This window comes from Sus scrofa, chromosome 4 (assembly GCF_000003025.6).
Source record: "Sus scrofa isolate TJ Tabasco breed Duroc chromosome 4, Sscrofa11.1, whole genome shotgun sequence".
Taxonomy (NCBI): domain Eukaryota; kingdom Metazoa; phylum Chordata; class Mammalia; order Artiodactyla; family Suidae; genus Sus; species Sus scrofa.
This window is the reverse complement of record NC_010446.5, coordinates 104,209,407-104,233,679: the sequence shown is the minus strand read 5'-3', so window position 1 is coordinate 104,233,679 and position 24,273 is coordinate 104,209,407. Positions and strand designations below refer to the sequence as shown.

The window sequence follows — 24,273 nt, the reverse complement described above, 5'->3', positions numbered from 1 at the left end:
CTACTGTTCAATGTTTCATTTTTTTAAAGCCATTTTAATGTTCTGTAAAAATATGACCTGTTAAGAAAAGAATTTTTTTTTTCTTTTGCTCTAGGATCCAATATGGTGAGGTTGGTAGGACAACGTCTCACAGTAGATACACGCTGACATAAAATCCAAGTGGTTTTATGAGTCATCCCTCCCAAACCAGCCTCCAGAGCTTTCGTGACCCAACTACTTTCATCTTAAGAAGTAAGAGGACCCTCCATAATGGTTTTTGTTGTTGTTGTTGTTTGTCTTTTTGCCATTTCTAGGGCTGCTCCTGTGGCATATAGAGGTTCCCAGGCTAGGGGTTGAATCGGAGATGCAACTGCCAGCCTACGCCAGAGCCACAGCAACTCGGGATCTGAGCCACATCTGCAACCTACACCACAGCTCATGGCAAAGCCAGATCCTTAACCCACTGAGCAAGGCCAGGGATCAAACCTGCAACCTCATGGTTCCTAGTCGGATTTGTTAACCACTGAGCCACGACGAGAACTCCCATACTGTTTTTTTCATGGCGGCTGCACCAATATACATTCTCACCAATAGTGTACAATGGTTCCCTTTTCTCCACATCCTCACACTTACTATTTCTTTTCTCTCTCTCTCTCTCTTTTTTTTTTTTTTTTTTTTTTGTCTTTTCTAGGGCTGCACCCGAAGCATATGGAGGTTTCCAGGCTAGGGGTCTAATCGGAGCTGTAGCCACTGGCCTACACCAGAGCCACAGCAATGCCAGATCCAAGCCTTGTCTGCGACCTACACCACAGCTCAGGGCAACGCCGGATCCTTAACCCACTGAGCAAGGCCAGGGATCGAACCTGCAACCTCATGGTTCCTAGTTGGATTCGTTAACCCCTGGGCCACGATGGGAACTCCCCACAATTGATATTTCTTGTCTTTTTGATAACAGCCATTCTAACAGAGGTGACGTGATACCTCATAGTGGTTTTGATTTGCACTTCCTTAATGATTAATGGTACTGAGCATCTTTTCATGTGTCTGTTGGCCATCTGGATGTCTTCTTTGGTCAAAGGTCTTTTCAGCTCCTCTGCCCATTTTTTAATTGGGATGTTTGTTGCTGTTGTGGAGTTGTATGCTTTCTTTATATATTTTGGATATTAACCCCATATCAGATGTATGATTTGCCAACATCTGCTCCCATCCAACAGGTGGTCTTTTCATGTTGTTGATGGTTTCCTTTGCTGTGCAGACGCTTTTTAGTTTGATGTAGTCCCATTGGTTTATGATCCAGAGATCCTACTTTTGGTTATTTACCCAAAGAATCCAAAAACACTAATTCAAAAAGATATGTGCACCGTTACATTCATCACAGCATTATTTACAATAGGCAAGACACAAAAACAACCTAGGTGCTCATCAGTGGATGAATGGATTAGAGAAGATGTGGTATAGACAGGCCACGGGAAAAGATGAAATCTCGACATTTGCAAGAACATGGATGGACCTTGAGGGTATTACGCTAAGTGAAATAAGTTAGATGGAAAAATAAAATACCCAGTGATTTCACTCCCCTGTGGTATATAAAAAAGCAACATAGACAAAAACCAAACTAGACGAACAAACCACACCCAACCCAACCAACACATGTACATCCAGAGAACAGAGTAATGGTTATCAGAGGAGAAAGGACAGGGCTGGGGCTGGGGCTGGGTGGGAGGCGGGGAGAGCAAAGCAGGTAAAGTGGATCAAGTCCATGGTGATGGATGGAGATGAAATTTTTGGTGGTGAGTGTGCTGTTGTGTTTACCAAAGTAGAAAGATAATATTGCGCGCATGAAGTTTGTATAAGGTTATAAACCAATGTTACCTCAATAAAGAACACATTTTTAAAAATTAAAAAAATAAAAAAGTAAGTGGTGAGGGGATTTCAGGAGGCTGGCGAGGGTGGTGGTCTCAATGGGAGCCCCTTTCAGGGATTCCCAAATCAAGACCCCTGGGCCTACTGCTTGGATCACACGTTTCCCCTTGGCGGGAAAGGATCTTAACCAAGAAATCTTGAGGAAGAAAGAGATCAAGAAGAGGAAGAGCCTGGCAAAAGAGGAAGGCAGCCAGGGGAACCCACAGGCTTGCTCGTTTTGCTCTCACTTCTGCCATCATCCACCACTTCCATCCTGACCCAGAGGAATGCGTGCCTCCCAAGACAGCTGGCGTCACAGCCCCTCACGGGGCCGCTGAGCTGCAGCCAGGCCTCCTACTGCACGGGCCCGATAGCTAGTGCTCTGCTTCCTCGGGCTGGTATACAAATCTGATCCTTGAAACTAAGGGTGGATGCTGGGAGGCACCCGGTGTCGCACGAAAGCCCTGGAGTGGAGGCCAAGGTTGCGGGGCTCCTGCTTCTGCTCCTTTTACTGGACTAGCTGTGGGCACTTGGTCCAGGGACTTCCCTCTTTAAGCCTTGGTTTTCTCATCTGTCTAATGAGACCTCTGAGGACCTCTCCAGCTTTGAGTCTAGAAGGTAGAATTTAGCCCAGTACTGACTATCTTTGCTATGCGGTCAACATATGTAGTTAAAAGCAAGCCCTCTCTCTAGAGAACACCTATATTAAGAATAAACTCTTGGAGGAAACACCTGGAAAAGTGTTTCCGAAGACTCCAAACTCTATGTAGAAAATGGACCAGACACATCCACCTTCGCACAGTGGGGCTTGAGGGGTTGAACGGCCTCTGGGCCACCCTGTCTGGCTTTGAATCCTGGTTCTGCCACTTATAACTCACTGACCTTGGCCAAGCACCCATCAGTTTTCTCATCTCTGAAATAAGGAGAGTGACTGCACCTGCCTGTCCCCTGGGAGGGCTGCCAGGGGAGACAGAGTACTTCAAGAGACAGGTGTGACCAAACCACATGGCTGAGGGCTGAGGCTGTAGGAGGCTCCAGGAAGGAGGAGAGCGGCGGGAAGCCGGGGGCAGCGCAGGAAGGCAGATGATGGGGAATGTGTTCACTGGGCAGAGCGTGGCTAAGGGGGGCGGGGGTGGGGTGGGGGAGGGTGGAGAAACACACAGAGACAATGAGTCTCAAAATTCTACTTTTAAACTTTTTTTTTTTTTTTGCTTTTTAGGGCCACACCCAAGGCATATGGAAGTTCCCAGGCTAGGGGTAGAATCAGAGCTATAGCTGCCAGCCACAGCCACAGCCATAGCCACAGCCAGGCAGGATCTGAGCCACATCTGCGACCTACACCACAGCTCATGGCAACACTGGATCCCTGACCCACTGAGTGAGGCCAGGGATCAAACCCACATCCTCATGGATCCTGGTTGGATTCACTTCCGCTGCACCACAATGGGAACTCCAAAATTCTAAATTAAACTCTGGTTGAAGGGGCTTTCGCAGACTTACTAGCTAGTGTCTGAGGCGAGTTCTTTGATCAGACCTCCAGAGAGCTGCTTTGTGATCTGGTAACTATTGGCCCCACGTGGAGGGCAGACATGGAGTCAGAGTCCCGAGGAGAAGGAAGTTGCCTGTAGAGCCTTTCAGCTTCCAGAGAACTGAGCCCACGCTGAGAAGCTGACAGGGAAGGGCTGCTTCAGGATGGGAGCCCCGGGCTTCCCAGGGGACCAGCCCCACCTCCTCAAATTCCTCAGGTTTTTTTTTTTTTTTTTTTTTTTTAAGTAAGAAGAATTTTACTAGGACATAATTCACTTCCTATACAACCCACCCACTTAAAGTGTACAATTCAATAGTTTCTGTCTACTCAGAGCTGCATAATTACTGCAGTCAATTCTAGAACGTTTTCATCACCCCCGAAAGAAACCTTCTACTCTAATGGCAGACACTTCTCCCCCTGCCCAACATCCTCTTTCCAGCCCTACTCTGGAAATTTTGTATAAATAAAACTGTATAATATGTGGTCCCTTTTGATTGGCTTCTTTCAATCAGCACATTCTCAAAGGTGTTTTGTTTTGTTTTGTTTTGTTTTTTTTAGGGCCACACGCGGCATATGGAGGTTCCCAGGTTGGGGGTTGAATTGGAGCTGTAGCTGCCATCCTATACCACAGCCACAGCAGTGCTGGATCCGAGCCATGTCTGTGACCCTCATACATCAGAGTTCACAGCAACACAGTGCCAGATCCTTAACCCACTGAGCGAGGCCAGGGATCGAACCTGCAACCTCATGGTTCCTAGTTGGATTCATTTCCGCTGTGCCATGACGGGACCTCCACATTCTCAAAGTTCATCCAGGCTATGGGCTGTATCAGACCTTCATTCCTTTATGTACTGAACGCCATTCCATTGGATGGATGGACCACCTTGCATTCATCTGTTCTTCGGTGGATGCATATTTGGATTATTTTCACTATTTGGTTATTGGGAGTTATGGTCTATGAGTATCGGTGTACAGGTTTTTGTGTGGACACGGGTATTTACTTCTCTTGGCTATTCACCAAGGAGTGGACGTGGGGTCATATGATTGCCCTTCCTTTCTTCTCTGCATATACTTCCGACCTGGCGCCCTGACACACGTGCTCACAGGTCTGCTGGCCCTGTCACACTATGAGCTTCCTTCATCTCGCATGCCCAGAGAACCTAGCACCCGGAAAGCATGGAACAAACTTAGGGGAGGGGGGTGGCCTGCATCAGATGGTGCTTACAGGCAGAGGAAGACAAAGCTTGAGAGCCGACCACTGGTTCTTACAATGAGGGGGCCACTGGGTAGCTTGGCGAGTTGTGGGGGTGAAAGCCTGAGTGAAGTGTGTTCGAGAAAGAATGTGGGGAGAGGAGTGAGAAAAAGGAAGTACAGATCATTCTTTTGAGGAACTTCTTATAAAAAGATAGCAGAAAAATGAGACGAGAGCAGGATGGGAATGTGCACTCAAGAGTATTTAGATTTTTGGAAACTACGATGAGGTACCACCGCACACCGGTCAGAATGGCCATCATCAAAACGTCTACAAATAACAAATGCTGGAGAGGGTGTCGAGAAAAGGAAACCCTCCTACACCATTGGTGGGAATGTAAACTGGTACAACCACTACGGAAAGCATTATGGAGGGTCCTCAGAAAACTCAATATAGAACTACCATATAATACAGCAATCCCATTCCTGGGCATTTATTCAGACAAAACCATAATTCAAAAAATACACACACTCCTATGTTCATAGCAGCACTATTTACAGTAGCCAAGACATGGAACCAACCTAAACGCCCATCGACAGATGAATGGATTAAGAGGTGGTACATATATACACAATGGAATACTACTCAACCATAAAAAAACCCAAAATAATGCCATTTGCAGCAATATGGATGTAACTAGACAGTATCATACTAAGTGAATTAAGTCATTCAGAGAAAGATAAATACTGTATGATAACACACATATGGAATCAAAAATATGGCACAAATGAACCTACCTACAAAATAGAAACAGACCCACAAACATGGAGAACAGACCTGTGGCTGCTAAGGGGGAGGCGGGAGGAAGTGGGATAGACTGGGAGTTTGGGGTTGGTAGATGCTAACTACTATATTCAGAATGGATAAACAATGAGGTCCTACTGTACAGCACAGGGAACTATACCCAATCTCTTGGGATGGACCATGATGGAAGATAATATTAAAAAAGGAATGTATACATATGAATGACTGAGTCACTTTGCTGTACAGCAGGAATTGGCACAACCTTGTAAATCAAATATACCTTAATTTAAAAAATAAGAGTATTTTGAATTTTTTTTTTTTTTTTGTCTCTTTGCCTTTTCTAGGGCCACTCCCTCAGCATATGGAGGTTCCCAGGCTAGGGGTCGAGTCGGAGCTGTAGCCGCCAGCCTACGCCAGAGCCACATCTGCAACCTACACCACAGCTCACGGCAACACCGGATCCTTAACCCCTGAGCAAGGCCAGGGATCGAACCCGCAACCTCATGGTTCCGAGTCGGATTCGTTAACCACTGAGCCACAACGGGAACTCCAAGAGTATTTTGATTTTTTGAAGCTATGAGGAAGGGTATGTTTGTATGATGTCACAGAAAGGTAAACGCTGAGGATGGGGGAGGGAGGGGGACAAAGATGAGAGGGTGTCCTTAAGCAGATGGGGGGATGGCGTCCTGAGCCTAAGCAGCGTGAACATTTCACACGTTGACACCCTTACCCCTGCTATGGCTGTATTTGGAAATAAGGCCTGTGAGGAGGTGGCAGCAGTTAAATGAGGTCCCAAGGATGGGGCCCCATCCAATAGAGCTGGCGCCCTTCTAAGAAGAAGAGCCGCTTGAGCTCTTCTCCCTGCCACGCGGGGACACAGCCGGCCAGGAAGCGCCCTCGCCAGGGACCACACTGGCCGGCACCTGATCTGGGACTTGCCAGCCTCTTGAGCTGGGAGAAATGAGCCTCTGTTTTTTAGGCCACCCAATCTGTGATCTTTCGTTATGCAGCCCAAGCAGACCAAGACAAGTGGAGGGACTGGTTTGAGGAGGGCAGGGCGAGTTCACCCACAGTGAGAAGAGGGGTGGCAAAGCCCGCAGGTGCTGATGTAGCTGGGAGGGGCCGTGTGGCAGGAGGCGGTGGGCAAGGGGCTCTCTCCAAGGCCCTAGTTTTTCCAGTGATTTGGGAAGAAGGTGAGCAGGGGAAATGAGAACCCAGGGTTACGGTCTAAGAGGAGCGATGAGGTGGCAGTGACCGGACCAGGGTAACGCCATGACCTGAGACACATGGTGAATCCATCTGAGGTTTGCGGTCATTGAAATGAAATTAATCATTTTGGTGTGTGCTTTTCTTCAGAATGTTCAGCAGTTTGGGTGCAGGAAGGGAACTAGCAGAGGCGTCTATCACCGCAGTGGGGGTCTGGCCAAGGGAGAGGGTAAGAGTGAGGCTGGAGGAGTGATGACCCAAACAGTGAGGAGAATGAGGACTCGGGGCAGTGGAGGGCAGGGAAGAGCAAGGATGGCCGGCTGGCAGGGCCTGGTGGGGTGGCAGGAGTTTCGAAGTGGGGGCCCTCAGGGGAGTGGCATGGAGGAGAGTGAGCAGAGGGCACGCTCATCACCAAGATGCTGAAGGGCTGCAGGGCTGGGGACGGAAAGGCCAGGGCTGTCCCGGGGCAGGAAGACAGGATCCTCGGGGGGAGAGGATGCCAGGGTGTTGGATTTGAAGGTTTTGAAAACACTCAGATTCTGAAAGGAGCAGCATTAAGAGAGAGTGAGTTCCACCTGGTGCTCAAATCTTTACAAAGATAACTGAGAAAAGGACTAGCAGGTGGTGATGACCTGTTGGCTGGCTCGAGCATCACAGCTGGGCAAGGAGCAAGGGGCTGGACGCCGGGCGAGCCAGGAGGGCACCCCCTCCCTCTAGGCCCATGGGTCAAGGGGCACGGGTCGCGGGGGGTGGTGGGGGGCGTAGAGCTTCCCCTGGAGGGGGCAGGGGGAAGCAGCATCCTTGGGGAGAGCCAGGGTCCGTGAGAACGGAAAGCAGATCCAAAGATTCACTAGGAATTTTACTGTTGACAGATGGGGTCAGAAAGGGCCACCCAGAGCATGTGGAGACGAAAATCTAGAAGATAAAGGAGGTTCTGGGGGTCCTGGGCTGGAATAAAGGTTTTGACAGGATTAGCGGAGGAAGCTGAGTCGCCAGGGGGTGAGGTCTTCCCAGGGGTACCGGGGCTCCAGGCCGCCTCCCTCCCGGAGAGCCCGGAAGGCGCTGTCACAGGGCCCCTCCGCACACACCCACCTCGGGGGAAAGAAGGTCTCTTTCAGGCTGAAGACTGGCGTGACAGCAGTTCCAGGGGGAGGGCCGGCTCAGGAGGAGGCCTCCGCACGCTGACTGCCGGGTAATGGTTGAGTGATGGCCCAGGGGAGAGCCGAAGCAATTCACCTCTTTATCCAGGAGAGGCCGCTGTTCCGCATTTGTATTGGGGGGGGCGGGGTTTGGGCCGCCCCGCAGTATCTGCAGTATATGCAGTTCCCAGGCCAGGGATCAGACCACGCAGCAGCTGCAACAACGCTGGATCCTTAACCCACAGTGCAGTCTGGGGATCGAAGCTGCATCCTGGTGCTGCAGAGACAACGCCAATCCCCGTGTGCCACTGAGGGAACTCCTGCATTTGTATTTGCGTTTACAGTTTTTAAGGAGTTCTCTGCTGTTTACCTGCCAGCGTGATGGCTAACACGACAAACCGAGTGGATTAAGAGATCTTAAGGTGACAAGTCTCCCAGAGCCACCCAGGTTATACAGCTGCGCTCGGATGATGGTGATGTGCTCTTAGAAACCTAAGACTCATGTGTTCTTGCCTCCTGTCAACAGCCATGGGCCCAACAAGCCAAAGTGCTCTGTCCATCTCTCACTACACTCCCGGGCCTGCAGAGGGTTATTCTTCCTCTAAAACAAGAGGGAAGCGGAGTGCAGGTTTTAGTCAAGCCTTCATTTCCTAAGGTATGTGACTATTTTATTTCTTCGACTCCAAGCCACTTAGTCACATATGTACATACTTACATTATTTACAAAAGTTCAGATTTCACACAAAAATACAATTTACAAAAAGCTACTGAGGGAGAATATAGCAACTATCCAGCGATACTCAGTGCTGGTGATAGAGCAGAAGCTAATGCTTGTTTGTTAGTCCTTGTTTTTTCTACGAAACACTGCTTCTTGTAAGTCAGGTTAGACGTGCAAAATTTCCTCCCTCGTGGCCTACCAGTGAACGACTGGAGGCATCGGTAATAAGGTAACACTCGGATGGTAAATCAGATGTCTTCTCGGAGTTGCTGAAATAACTTAGTTATTACCAAGGGCTTGGTTTTCCCTTCTGTTACCAACCAGTGGATGCTAGAAAAGAAATGTCTCATATTAGTATAAAAATGCGGTCAATCTGTGTGGCAAGCAGTCCACAAGCCTTAATTACCCTCCTCTCCTAAAGTGGGGAGGCCTCTTCTAATAAACCCATCACAAGCAAGGGTGCTAGGGGGGAAGAGAGGGAGGGAGAGCCACCTTCAGGGCACAGCTCTAATTAACGGCCCCGCCTCCTCAAACCAGCCGAGGCTTTGAGGGTAACTGCAATCTGCAAATAACAGCGTGGAGCCCGTTAGGCACATGTAACCCCCTTCTAACGGTCATTTCCTTCTTTGTCAAAGCGACTCTCCTGGGGGTGGTTTTCTTCCCACCTCAACTTCTCTTCTTGAGTGTTCATCTCTGGGGACGACAGAAACTCTGGGGTAACTCAGAGGAAATCAGCCCGATGACCCAGCTACAGCCTCACAGCGGAGATTTCCCTTTGTGGCCTTTGCGGTCCTCCCCAGAGTCTGCATTTGCCGAGACGAGATCAGTCTCGAGTTCCCAAACTACCTGCCTGTGTCTGGAAACAGGAGTTCATAAATGCGTGCTGAGGTCCCAGGTGTTCGGTAAAGGGAAGCAGGTAGCAGCTTTCCTTACAAAGAACCTGAACATGGGTGCTGTGGATGTTTGAGGCGGGTAAAGTGGGCACGGGGTCCTCCGCAGGGCAGCACCTCCCAGGGATTTGCATCCCTGCCCCCCTCTCCCCAGGGGTTCCTCTCCCCAACTGCCTCGGCCAGGTTCATCCATCGACAAAGAATCAGGCCTGCATCGCCAGCTCTCCTTTGGGCAGAGAAACCACCTGCGGATCTTTCTTCCCAGAGGAAGGAAGGGAGGACTCTGCTTCTTTTTCAGTTGGGTTGGGCTTGTGATCTGTCTTCCAGACGTGTGCCCCAAATGAGGAATACCAGTCCTCCCAGAAGCGTCCAAATTGAACGGTCCTGGCGAGAAGTATCATATCACACCCATGTTCCCTCAGGAATCTGATGCCTCCTTGGTGGTTCTCGGATATTTTCAGTGGGGTTTTGCATTTCTTCCTGGTTTTGCTTCCCCTCCCCAACTCCTCCCTCAATCTTTGACTCTTCATCATATCTATAACCTGCTAATAACGGAGTCTGGGGAACTCCCCCCGCCCCCACACAGCTCTTTAAATGTAAAAGTTATTATTAAATAGGTAGAAAACACACAAAGCAAAAGAGGTTGAACAGCAAACAAAAATACACGGAGAAAAGTACGCTCCTCTCCCACACGTGCACCCCCTCACCCCGCCCCGCTACCTTAGGTTTCTCCCCAGGAAGTTAGCCTGTATCTGTTTTACCTGCCTAGACTCATCAGCCCAAAGCAACACTTTTCATGCAAAACTCTCCTGCTCTGGAACCTACAATGGCTCCCTATTCCCAAATCACTCCATTTTAATGCCCTTAACTTCCAAAGATTTTCTTGCAAACATTGTCTCTTTTGCCCTTTGACTCCAAGCAGACTGACTTTTTTTTTTTTTTTTTTTTTTTTTGGTCTTTTTTTTAAGGCCGCACCTGCAGCATATGGAGGTTCCCAGGCTTGGGGTCAAATCGGAGCTGCAGCCGCCGGCCTACACCACAGCCACAGCAACACCAGATCCGAACCGCATCTGCAACCTACAGCACAGCTCATAGCAACGCCGGATCCTTAACCCACTGAGTGAGGCCAGGGATCAAAACTGCGTCCTCATGGATACTAATCAGATTCATTTCCACTGCACTATGACGGGAACTCCCAGGCTGACTTCTTTATCAAAGAACCACGATAGGTCTAGCTTCCCCCCACGCCTTGGCCTCTGCCGCTGCTCCCAGCTGGAACGCATTTTCCACTCCGCTCTTGCTTTGAAGACCCAGCTCACATGGTGCTCTTCTCAGTCTTCGGGATTATTCTGGCCTCGTCACCTCCCCCTTGCTGGCTGCCCAGCCTTGACCAGTCTGGCCCATCGCCATGTGCTTCTTGCCTAGGTCTTTCTTTTTTTTTCTTTTTTATTATTATAGTTGATTTACGACGTGCCATCAATTTCTGCTGCCCCAGGTCTTTCTGAGTCTTGCACACGCCTCCATTCTCCCCACTGTGACCATGAGGGTCTCGGGGGGGGGAGCCCTAATATAAGCTTTCTCTGAACCCCACACGTCTAGTCTCACTGGGTATGCTGATCTCAAGCCCTCGGCTGACACAGTGCGTGATATCACGCAATCTCCTGAAATGCTTATTGGATGAATAAGGGAGCAGGAGAAGGGATGAGCTCTGGGATACTCCCATCACCCTCCTCGGTGGCCCTGATGACAGCTCTCCCCTGAAGAACACTCCCTGTCACTGTTCGTGATGACCACGGCTCCACTGTCACCACCTGGACCTCAGCAGAGGCGCTCCTAGGATCCCACCCTCACCTGACCTCAAGCACATGCTTCAGATCTGAGACGCCCCACCTCGGACCACAGCCTCCTGCTTGTCTATCTCCCCCCTCACTCAACACACCTGCTCCTCCCCACCCCTCTCCATGGGGCCTCCCGGCCCACTGACCCCTGGCGGCCTCACTCCCCCGGCCAGCCTACACCCTGCAGCTGGCTGAGCTGTTCCCTAGAGTCCCTCGCCCCAAGCCTTCTGCTATAGTTGGCTTCCGGGTGACCTGGTCACTGCCCCGGCCAGCAGCTGAGGAGAAAGGAAGCCTCCCAGTCCATCTGGTGCCACTGCCCCAGGCCCTCGCTGCTGTGCGGCAATCTTTCCATCATCCCCCTCCAACCACTTGCTTTCATGAAAGTCATCTACTTGCTCCACCAAGCTGAAGCTCTTGCCCGCCGCCGCCTCCTCCTTTGCCTCCCTGCAGCTCTAACCTGTGGCCTCCTGCCTCAGATTCCCAGCGGGGTGCCACCTGGCTCAACTCCTGGCCTCCTCCTCTCCTGGCTCCTCCACCTCTCCCACCACTGGCGGGCCTCTGGCTTCTCTTTCTCGGGGATGTCAGATGCTCAGGGCATCCATTACTTTCCTGCTGAAGATGCTCCGAAACCTGTAACCCCAGCCCCTAGAGCCGCTTCTCCAGTTACGTGCGGCACATCCCTACCCACTGCGCCTGCTCCCCAAACTCAGTGGGTCAGAGCACAAAGGCACCTTCCCAGACAAGAGCCCCATCTGACTCCTCTGCTATGCCTGGTAGTGCCACCAAGGGTCAGAAATCCCGTCACTTCTGGCTTCTTTCTTGGAGAAGAATCATAATCGTAATCACAATACCAAATATTTACTGAGCACATCATGAGCCAGTCACTCTTCTCAGCATTTTCCTTCCAATAACTTGTTTGTACATATTGTTATTTCTATGCTCTTATTACTACACTAGCATTGTTATTGCTATACTATTATTATCCTTCCTCCCTTCTTTCCTTTCTCTCTCTCTCTTTTTTTTTTTTTTTTTTTTTTTTTTTTTTGTCTTTTTGCTATTTCTTGGGCCTCTCCCACAGCATAGGGAGGTTCCCAGGCTGGGGGTCTAATCGGAGCTGTAGCCACCAGCCTACGCCAGAGCCACTGCAATGTGGGATCCGAGCCGCGTCTGCAACCTACACCACAGCTCACAGCAACGCCGGATCGTTAACCCACTGAGCAAGGGCAGGGACCAAACCCGCAACCTCATGGTTCCTAGTCGGATTCACTAACCACTGCGCCACGACGGGAACTCCTCTCTCTCTCTCTCTCTCTTTCTTTTTGCCTTTTTATGGCTGTAGCATATGGAAGTTCCCAGGCTAGGGGTTAAATCAGAGATACAGCTGCAACCTGCACACCATAGCCACAGCCATGTGGGATCCGAGCCGCCTCTAGAGCCTACACTGCAGCTTGTGGTCATGCCGGATCCTTAACCCACTGAGCGAGGCCAGGGATGGAACCTGCATCCTCATGGAGATTATGTTGGGTTCTTAACCCACTGAGCCACAAGAGAAGCTCCCTGTTATGCCCATTTTCCACAGAAGAAAACCCAGGTGCAGAGTTTGAGAGCCTTGTCCGAGGCCTTGAGAGATGGAGCTGCCATTGAACCTCCGGGCATCTGGCACCTGACTGCACTCTCCGCTGAGACCTGGCTCTTAGGATGTCCACACTTGCTCTGACACCTAGCTCTCTGTGTTCATATCTGCCATGACCACCCCGATCCAGCCTCTCCTCTGCTTGGCTGGGTTACTTCCTTTATCCACTAACCAGTATCCTCACCTCCAGCCTCTTGTCAAATAATTCACCCTTCACTTTATCGTCAAAATGATCTTCCCAGGAGTTCCCATCGTGGCTCAGCAGTTAACGAATCTGACTAGCATCCATGAGGATGCAGGTTTGATCCTTGGCCTTGCTACAGCTCCGATTTGACCCCTAGCCTGGGAACCTCCATATACCACCAGTGTGGCCCTAAAAAGCAAAAAAAAAAAAAAAATCTTCCCAAAGCATAGCTCTGCTCAAAAATCCTCAGTGGTTTTCTGCAAAAGGTCACCTAAACTCTTAGCTGCTCTTGGCCTGGCTCGACGTGCCAGTCCAGCCCCACCTTCCTCTGTCCCCTTGCAAATGCTGCCCCCAAAGGATGACTCACTACCCCCCACCCTGCCCTCTACGGCCCTGGGCCTAGACTTTCCCCTCAGCCTTCAAAGCCCAGCTCCTGGGCCCCTGCCTCCTGTGCACAGGGGCTCTGCCAGGACGTTCTGAAGCCTCTTTATGGCGACTGGCTTCACCCACGGCTGCTTGAATTGTGCTGGGATCCTCTCTTGTATGGATGTTACAGGCCCGGCTCTGACCCTGGCTCCTGAAGGGAACCCAGTCCTTGGCCCAGTTCTCCCCAGCATGGAAAACAGGACAGCCCTTGGAGTCTGAAGACCTAGTGTTGAATCCTGGCTCTACCGCTTGGGAGCGGTGTGACTTGACTTCTCTGAGCCTCACGTCCCCTGTCCCTAAACCAGTTGTAAAGATGCCCCGGAGCAAGGCTCACGAAGACAGTTCAGTGAGGGGTTATATGGAAAGTGGCCAGCGCAGTGCCTGACACACAGATGGAGCTTAACGAACCGTGTGGTTAATGGATCTGCTGATGTTCAGATCAAGGCAACAGATCAAGGCAACAAACAGACGGATCAGTAGCGTGGGGCTCCCCGTGGAAGAGGCTCTACATCAGGGCTCTTCTGCTTCTAGACCACGATGCACAACAATGCCCACTGAGAGGGCTACGGATGCTTACCTGGTTCTGTGGGTTTATCCGCTACGACGCACCAGAAACCCTGCGAAGGAAGACAGTTTCATCTCCATTAAAGAACTGAAAAGAGAATCTGAAATCTCGAGGTACTGCCTAGAGACCTGAACTGGAAAAACTCCAAAGCTGAGCCCTGTCGAGCTGCTGTTTCCCACGCTCCTAAGTACTGATATCAAATAGGATCCAGAGTTGGGCCAAAGAGGTGTTCACACATTGGTCATCAGATGATGGTACAACAAAAACTGTGGACCAAATGTTCTTTGTACAACAGCTAGTGCAGAAAACTGAAGATGAAGGGAGGCTAGAATGGTCAGGACCAGCGCTGCCCAATAAGAATATAATGTGAGCCGCGTAAGTCATTTAAAATGTTTAGTGGCCCCATTATGCAGTAAAAGGAATGGATGAAATCAATTTTCATCACAGATTTTATTGATTAGCCCAACTTATCAAAATCTGATTATTTTAGCATGTAATCAATATAAACATTATTCATGAGATACCTACATTCCTTTTTCTATACTAAGCCTTAGAAACCCGGTGTCTATTTTATACTGATGGCACATCTCAGTTTGGGCTCTCCCATGTCCTGGGTTAAACAGCCACAGGCAGCTTATAACTACTGTTTTGGACAGCAGAGGTTTGGACGTTAAGATACAGTGCCGCACGTGGGCATCAGTGTCCTCCCCATCAAAGGCATCGGCTAGCCGTGCTAGGGTCCAGCAGCCGGCCAAGTCCACAGGCTTGACTGTGACTATGAAAGTGCTTGTCAGCTACTGGCCGTGGAGCCATTCGCATTCACCCCCGCCTCCCCTTCTGAAGGCTCCACAGCAAAGGCCTCATCTTTCTTCATGAATGGCTTTAGGGTTGAGATGCTTGCTAAAGTCATTCTTTCATTAAACAATTTTTTTTTTTTTTAGTTTATAGGGCGCTACCAGTACAGACCACTGGAATAAGTTTCCCTCCACAGAATAAGCTTTTTTTCTTTAAAGGTAAATCAAGTAGTTGTTTCAGAATTACATGGGTACCCACTGCTACTTTTCTACAGTTCAGGAGATTGGGGGTAGGACCCCCCCCCAAAAAAAAAAAACACTGAATGGAAGATTATTTTGGTTTCTGGGGACCAATCTGTTAAGGAGATGATTATTATACTGCTATCTGGGGATTAAAAATAACTTTTTTAAAAGAACACTTGAGCTCTCCAAATATTTTACTTATTGGTAATGATTCCTTAAAATTTTATCCCACTGATTTTTTTTTTAATACTTGTTTAGAGGATCAGTCAGGTGAGTGATAATCTATGACTTAGGTATCTCCATGGTATTTGAAACATATACTATAGAAATGGGATCTTTGGGAAATCATACTCTTGTGCCAAAACCCCAAAGAGTCTAGGTCACAATGACTAGTGGAGCTGCTACAATGGAGGGGTTGTTCTTTAATACGGTACCTTCAAATGTGGCTAGTAAAACGGAGGCACCAAATTTTTCATTTTATTGAATTTTAATGAATTAAATATTTAAACCACTGCACATGGCTAGTACCCACTGCATGGAACAGTGCAGGCCTAGGAAAACTGAAACCTAGTTTGTGAACTTGACTCGAGACATCAGTATGAAATAGCACAGACCCTGGATGCCATCATCTTCCATCTTCATTCCCTATGCAAGCAACAAATCAGTCTTGCAAATTTCCTTTAGGTGAAGACCGATATGGAAATTGTTGGAGCTTCGAGAACCTCTACTCCTCACGTTTATTGCTTGGTCAATATCCCCTGCGACGTGAAGAGGGGGTTCTTGTCACCAGCAAAGACAAGCTGGGGCCAGGTCACCCATTCTCCAGGGCATATGGGTTGCTCATGGGTTGCTTTCTGGGTTGGCCCGAGATCTCAGGGGACTGAGGAAGGCTCAGGAAGACAACACAGGCACCACCAGATCATATTTATCCTCTCCAAGTCACCAGCTCAACAAAAGCTCCTTCCTACCTGGGACCTCCTTCTGACCTTGAAGTCATGGAAATCACGACCATGGCAGCCAAGAGTAAGAGGTCTTTTGCAAAGTCTGGCTTAGAGACCAGAAGTGTGACTATATGTTGAAGTGGACCCCGGACAGGAGGCTGTGCAACAGCCCCGGGTATTTTCGGCTGTGTTCCCACTCCTGTAAAGCTCTCTATGGCCCGAGGAGTCATTCCACCTTAAGATACTGCAGAATCTTGGGGAGCCTGACACACTCAGCAACCCCAGACAACAAGCAAAACCAAACAGGTTTTGTGTCTTTTGACATATCTAAAATTTCAAACCGTGTTTTCACCTCCAAACACATCACTTTCTGGCCTTTGAAAAACCAATTCAAGTTAAAAAATTATTTTTTTTTAAAGAAAGTATACATACATTTTAAAAGTACCAAGGCAACTATCACCGCTGGCAGTACTGCGACAAGCACATATCTATGCCTTGTATTATCTGGAAAAAAAAAAAAAAAAGAAAGAAAGAAAGAAAGAAAGAGTATGATTAGCTGAAGTGACCAAAACAGAGATACAGTGGGTCCCCCTTATTTGCAGATTCTGTATTTGCAATTTCCCTACTTGCTAAAATGTGTTTGTGTTCCCCAAATCAAGACTGGCAACCCTTGCATGGTCCTGCGTGGCCCCAGGTGACAGAGTAGTGGAATCTGTGTTGCCCAATGTACAGGTTCCCAGCTGAGGTTCAAGGCCACGCTTTGCCTCCTTGTTTTGACTCTTGTACTGCAGACACGTGCCCTACTTGTGGGCTCTTTAATGGTACGTTTCACATTTTTGGGCTTCTTGTGGGCTATTTCACTGTCTACAACAGCCCCCAAGCATAGTGTGGAAATGCTGCCCAGGGTTCCCAAGTACAGGCGGGCTGTGCGTGCCTTACAGAGAAAATACACCACTTAGATAAGCTCCGTTTAAGCATCAGTTATGGTACTGCTGGCTCTGAATTCATTGCTCATGCATCAACCATGTATAATCAATAAAGTACCTTTTAACAGAAACATACATAAAACAAGGTCCTCGATTGATTCCTTGCCAAAAATGTGACCAGAGGTTTGCAGGAATCTAACCCTGTATTTCCCCTGGGAGCAATGGTTCAGTATTCACTAATTCTGTGTTCACAGTGACTTTACAGAACGTAAGTATCATGAGCAAAGAGAATCAACTGTATTTCTAAATAAATTTATATGCGCAATGTTGACACATAACAAGCTCAGTGCTATTTATTAAAAACAGCAAATAGGAGTTTCTGTATTTCTAAATAAATTTATATGCGCAATGTTGACACATATCAAGCTCAGTGCTATTTATTAAAAACAGCAAATAGGAGTTTCTGTTGTGGCTAGTATCCATAAGGATGTGGGCTCAATCCCTGGCCTTGCTCAGTGGGTTAAGGATCTGGTGTTGCTGCGAGCTGTGGCATAGGTTGCAGATGCGGCTCACATCTGGCGTTGCTGTGGCTGTGGTGTAGGTCGGCAGCTGCAGCTCCGATTTGACCCCTAGCCTGGAAACTTCCATATGCCACAGGTACGGCCTTAAAAGAAAAATAAATAAATAAATAAAGGCAGCTAATATTCTCCTAGAAGCTTTGTTTTCAGCCATCCCATACTGCCAGTGGAAGCCTAGCTTGGCACGGTGTGTTTGGTAGGGCAAGTGGCAGTGGCAGATACCCAGCCTTAGAAATTTCATCACAAGGCAGCTGACACTGTGCTAAAGGGTCCACTTACAGTCTCACTGCATCATGGAAGCAACACAGGATTAGTGCTCTAACCTCTCAATGCCTCAGCTGCCCTTGGGGGTAACCGTAAATGGAATTGTAAAAACACCTTCTGGAGCAAATGTGCACATTAATTGAGCCAATATACTGAAGAAGAGCTACTGGCTACACCCATTAACCTACTGAGTAGAGGCGATTGGAATCACTGCTAACGTCCTCAGGGAATCCCGCAGTTCCATTTCCAAGATGGGAACCTACCAAAATGCTCAGTGATGTGCCCCCTCCTCCCTCCAAAAACAGCGCAAAGATACTTACTGCCATCTGACAATGTCACAAAGCTAAAACAACTCAAGTGTCCTCAACAGAAAAGGATGGGATGTTCATGAGGTAGCCTCTAGCCACCTACTAAAAATGCAAAGGCAGACGTTCCCATCGTGGCGCAGTGGTTAACGAATTCGACTAGGAACCATGAGGTTGCTGGTTCGATTCCTGGCCTCGCTCAGTGGGTTAAGGATCTGGCTTTGCCATGAGCTGTGGTGTAGGTTGCAGACGCGTCTCAGATCCCGCGTTGCTGTTGCTGTGCTGTACACCAGGTAGGCTGGCGGCTACAGCTCTGATTGGACCCCTAGCCTGGAAACCTCCATATGCCGCAGGAGCAGCCCTAGAAAAGACAAAAAATAAAATAAAATATAAAAAAAATAAAAATGCAAAGGCAGAGTACTTAAGGATGTGGTGAGATGATCACAACACATGGCTAAAGGAGAGGGTAGGGCTGCTAACAGCAAGTACAACACGGATCAGCGAGAAGGGCAGGGCGGAGAGAGAGCGCAAATGAGTAGAGAATATGAACGTACAGCCTTTCCTGTATGAGGAACACAGGTGGGTTAGAACAAGGAGGCAGTAATCCACTGGTTTGATCGGCCCCTGTATCCATTCTCCCTTTTTTAGTAAAAGAATTCAGATTCTCAGCTGGGCATTCTGCCACTCACCTACAAGATTAGTGTCTCAGCCTTTCTTGTAGCTAGGTTTGACCACGTGACAAGTTTGGGGCCATGAGATGCAAGGAAGGCTGTGTGGTAAGTAGCTAAATCTAATGCTACTTCATAGAGTCCCTTCCAAAATCCTTTTTCCTGTTTTTGATGCCAGATGCTGTCGTCACTTTGGGACAGCAGGTGAAACAACAATAATACAAGTTCTTGATTGTGCTCTTCCTTCCTGAGCTGGCCATTGCGTTGACCGTTGCTCATTCTTCCTCCACGTGGCTTTGGAGACGCCATATTCTTGGGGTCTTCTGCCTGCCTCCCCAGCGTTCCTTTTCAGTCTCCTATGCTGGATCCTCTCGATGTTAAAGTCCCCAGGACGGGGTCCCAGTACCCCTCTCTCTGACAACTGCTCCCTCCGCATGATCTCTTCTAGTCCCAAGACTCTGAATGACTACTTTATCTGATTATGCCCAAATTCACATCTCCAGTCCTAACCACTCACTAGTGACCTCAATGCGTAGTTCCAAGTGCCTTATCTGACATCTTCACTTGAAATCTGACAACGTGTCCCAAACCAAACTTTATTTCCTCCATAACACCTGCTGTTCCCTGCTTTCTAGTCTCAACAAATGATACCATGTTTCATTCCATTGCCTGGGCCAGAAATCTGGGCGTCATTTGAGTATTTCTTATTAGGCAACCTTATCCTCCACGTGAACCCTTAGAAAATCCTCTTGACTCTATTTTCAAAATGTATCCTAACTGGAATGACTTCTCCCAACTCTACTGCTCCTGCTCTAGTCCACCCTCTCTCTCTTAGACCAAGAGTTCCCAAATTAGGCACATATACCTCAGGGAGAACATAAGATGACTAACTGGGTGCAAAAAAAATCGGAAGCTCTATTTATATTTACTGCTTCTGTCATTCTTTACATTTTTTGGATTTTGTATGTTTTAAAATTGTACGAGTTTTATTTATTTTGTAGTACATTGTGGTAGAAGCATCTGTTATTCCCCAGTAACTATTTTTTTCTTTTAATTCTAGCAGCAGAACCCCTGTATTTCAACTGGGCACATGGCAAGCCAGCTAAAGATGGTGCTTCTCAGCCGCCCCAGCTTGATATGGCCGTGAACTCAGGCTGGTCAAAGGGGTGTGAGTTACACATGCTACACTTGATCTCTAAGGGGGGGGCAGGCTTTATTCCCCTCCTTCTCCCTTCCCCTTGCTATGAAGAAAATAAGAAAGGCAAATCCCTGTTTGACTCTAGACAGCACACTTTTAAAGCTATAAACATTTTGGTAAATGTTTCCAAAAGATAAGGACTTTTTATAAAACATAACCCTGCCATTATCACAATTAAAAAAACAACTGTGTTCAATGTAATCAAATATGCAATCACTGTTTAAATTGCTCCTCTCTTATTACTTTTCTCTGTTTGAATCAGGCCCAAATCAGGTCCATATATTGTAATTAACTGATACATTTCTTAAATCTCTTTAAACTCTAAGCCCCCCACCGCCTCTCTTTTTCCCCCTTATAATTTATTTATTGAAGAAACCTGATCTTCAGTCCTGTAAAATTCCCCACAGTCTATATTATCATTTAACATGGTATATTTCTCACTAGCCAATTCCTGTCAATCAGTTAATTTTTTTTGTTAATTTGATGTATTTTGAGATATACAAAGAGTCAAGGTGGTGTCATGGAAAAAAACTCCTGAAATCAGAAGACCTAAATTTCAATTCTATTTCCATTGTTTAAGTGACCTTAGAAAAGTCACTCCACCTGGCTAAACCCCCTCCCCACTCTTTTTCTTTTTTCTTTTTTTTTTTTTTTTTTTTTTTGTCTTTTTTGCTATTTCTTGGGCTGCTCCCGCAGCACATGGAGATTCCCAGGCTATGGGTCGAATCAGAGCTGTAGCCACCAGCCTACGCCAGAGCCACAGCAACACAGGATCCGAGCCGCGTCTGCAACCTACACCACAGCTCACGGCAACGCTAAATCCGTAACCCACGGAGCAAGGGCAGGGACCGAACCCGCAACCTCATGGTTCCTAGTCGGATGCGTTAACCACTGCGCCACGACGGGAACCCCCCCCCCCACTCTTAAAAGTAAATAACTCCTGTCCAGCCAGTCTAGAATGGTATGGCGGTGATGAGGAGTAAACGCAATGACTATTTGAAAGGGTTGCCAAAGAGCAGCAGGCTAGTCAGTGTGAGTTACTTTGCTTCACTGAAAAGCATTAGAAAGTCTGGGAGTTCCCTGGTGGCTCAGCAGGTTAAGGATCCAGGGTTGTCACGCTGTGGCTCAGGTTCTAGCCCTGGCATGGGAACTTCTGCATGCAGATGCACCCCCCAATAAAAAAGTATTAGAAAGTCTGGATAAAAAAAACCCCAATACTTAAAAAGAGTATTAGAGAAACAGGATGAACTTGAGTTAGAAGGAAGCGAGTTCAACTCCTCTCACAAAAACACCAGAATTACAACTAACTGCTGACCAACCATCAACAAAATAGACTGGAAGCTACGAAAAAAAAAAAAAAAAAAAAATCCTCTGCCAAAGACAAAGAAGCCACATCAAGACGGTAGAAGAGGCACTTTCACGATGTAAACCATCCCATACCTGCTGGGCGGGCGACCCATAGACTGGAAAATAAATATATCACAGAGGCTCTCCCAGAGAGGTGAGGTTCCCCAGCCTGGGGGTCTGGCATTGGGAAGAGGAGCCCCCAGAGCATTTGGCATTGAAGGCCAGTGGGGCTATACAAGAATGAAAAGGCAGAGAATATGAGCCAGATGAAGGAACAAGACAAAACCCCAGAAGCACAGCTAAGTGAAGTGGATGGAGATATGCAACCTACATGAAAAGACTTTATGATCCAAGGCTCAGGGAAAAAAACTGGAGGCAAAGATCAATAAATTACAAGAAATGTTTAACAAAGAAAAAGAATATTTAAAGATTAAACAAGCAGAGATGAACAACACAATAGACGAAATAAAAAATTCACTAGAAGGAACAAATAGCAGAATACAGGAGGCGGAAGAATGAATAAATGAGGTGGAAGACAGACTGGTAGAAATCACTGACCTGGAACAGAACACAGAAAAAAGAATGAAATGAGGACAGTCTAAGAGAACTCTGGGACAACTTTAATCATACCAACACTCACGCTATCTTAGAAAGGTACAATTTTCTAAGTCCGAACCAGAAAAAAAAAAAAAAATGGAAAAGATGAACAGACCAATTACAAGTACAGAAATTGAAACTGTGTTTAAAAAACTTCCAAAAAACAAAAGTCTGGACTGGATGTGGCTTCACAGGAAAATTCTATCAAACACTGAAAAGGGAATTAACGCCTATCCTTCTGAAACTATTTCCAAAAATTGCAGAGGAAGAAACACTCCCAAACTCATTCTCTGAGGCCACCATCACCTTGATACCAAAACCAAAGATACAAAATAAAAAAGAAAGAAAATTACAGGCCAATATCACTGATGAACATAGGTGCAAAAGTACTCAACAAAATACTAGCAAACCAAATCCAACAGTATATTAAAAGCATCATACACCATGATCAAGTGGGATTTATCCCAGGGATGCAAGGATTTTTTCAATATTTGCAAATCAATCAGTGTGATAAACCACATTAACACATTAAAAAATAAAAAACTATATGATCGTCTCAATAGACACAAAAAAAGCTTTTGACAAAATTCAACATTCATGATAAAAAAAAACCTCCATAAAAATGAGCATAGCAGGAACCTACCTCCACATAATAAAGGCCATATATGACAAACTCACAGCTAACATCATTCTCAGCAGTGAAAAGCTGAAAGAATTCCCACTAAGATCAGGAACAAGACAAGGATGTCTGCTCTTGCCACTTCTATTCAACATTGTTTTAGAAGTATGAGCCACAGCAATCAGAGAAGGGAAAGAAATAAAAGAAATCCAAATTGGAAAGGGAGAAGTGAAACTATCACTGTGTGCAGGTGATACTATGCTAGAAAATCCTAAAGCCACTACCAGAAAACTGTTAGGGCTCATCAATGAATTAAGTAAAGTTGCAGGATACAAAATTAATACACAGAAATCAACAGCATTTCTATATACTAACAATGAAAGATCATAAAGAGAAATTAGGAAAACAATCCCATTTACCATTGCATCAAAAAGAATAAAATATCTAGGAATAAACTTCCTCAAGAGATAAAAGACCTGTGCTCTGAAAACTAAGATGCTGATGAAAGAAATCAAAGATGGCACAGAAAGATGGAAAGATCCACCGTGCCCTTGGATTGGAATAATCAATACTGTCAAAATGAGTATACTACCCAAGGCAATCTACAGATTCAAACAAGGGCAATCAAATTACCCAATGGCATTTTCCACAGAACTAGAACAAAAAATTTTTCAAATTTGCACAGAAACATAAAAGATCCCAAATAGCCAAAGCAATCCTGAGAAAGAAAAATGGAGCTGGAGGAATCAGGCCCCCTGACTTCAAACTATACCACAAAACCACAGTCATCAAAACAGTATGATATTGGCACAAATACAGATCATGGAACAGGATAGAAAGCTCAGAGATAAATTCGCACACCTATGGTCAACGAATCGGCAACAAAGGAGGCAAAAATATACAATGGAAAAAAGACAGTCTCTTCAATAAGTGGTGGTGGGAAAATTAGACAGCTACATGTAAATCAATGAAACTAGAATGCTCTCTACAGAAATAAACTCAAAATGAATTAAAGTCCAAAATATAAAACCAGAGACTATAAAACTCTTTGAGGAAAGAATAGGCAGAATACGCTCTGACAATTTGTCAAAACTTATCAAAGTATACAGTAAAGTTTATTTTAAATTTGAAAAATACAACTAAAAATTTTTTAAAAAAGAGTATGCTCTGACATAAACGACAGCAGTATCTTTTCAAATCTACCTCCTAGTGTAATGAAAATAAAAACAAAAATATACCAATGGGACCAAATTCAACTTAAAAGTTTTCACATAGCAAAGGAAACCATAAACAAAATGAAAAAACAACCCACAGAATGGGAGAAAATACTTGCAAATATTTGCAAATGAAGCAGCTGACAAAGGATTAATCTCCAAAATATGCAAAAAACTCATGCAGCTCAATATAAAAAAAACCGAACAACCTAATCAAAAAATGGGCAGAAGATCTAGACATTTCTCCAGAGAAGACACACAGACGGCCAAGAAACACATTAAAAGATGCTCAACATTGCGATTTCCCGTCGTGGGACAGTAGCAACGAATCTGACTAGGATCCATGAGGATACAGGTTTGATTCCTGGCCTTGCTCAGTGAGCTAAGGATCCGGTGTTGCCATGAGCTGTGGTGTAGGTTGCAGATGCAGCTCACATCTGGCATGTCTGTGGCTGTGGCTGTGGCTGTGTCTGGCAGCCGAGGCTCTGATTTGACCCCTAGCCTGGGAACCTCCATGTGCCATGGGTGCAGCCCTAAAAAGACAAAAAAAAAAAAAAAAAAAAAAAAAGATGCTC

At 46.7% G+C, this 24,273-nt stretch overlaps 1 protein-coding gene across 1 annotated transcript in view; it reads right to left on the bottom strand.

Annotated features, from left to right (window-relative positions):
- CD58 (CD58 molecule) overlaps nucleotides 8,651–24,273 on the bottom strand; it is a 54,203-nt gene continuing 38,580 nt past the window's right edge. The window contains 3 exon segments of the mRNA NM_213795.1: nucleotides 8,651–8,798; nucleotides 14,017–14,056; nucleotides 16,415–16,486. Coding sequence (NP_998960.1) covers nucleotides 14,031–14,056; nucleotides 16,415–16,486 — 98 coding nt within the window. The 3' untranslated portion in view covers nucleotides 8,651–8,798; nucleotides 14,017–14,030.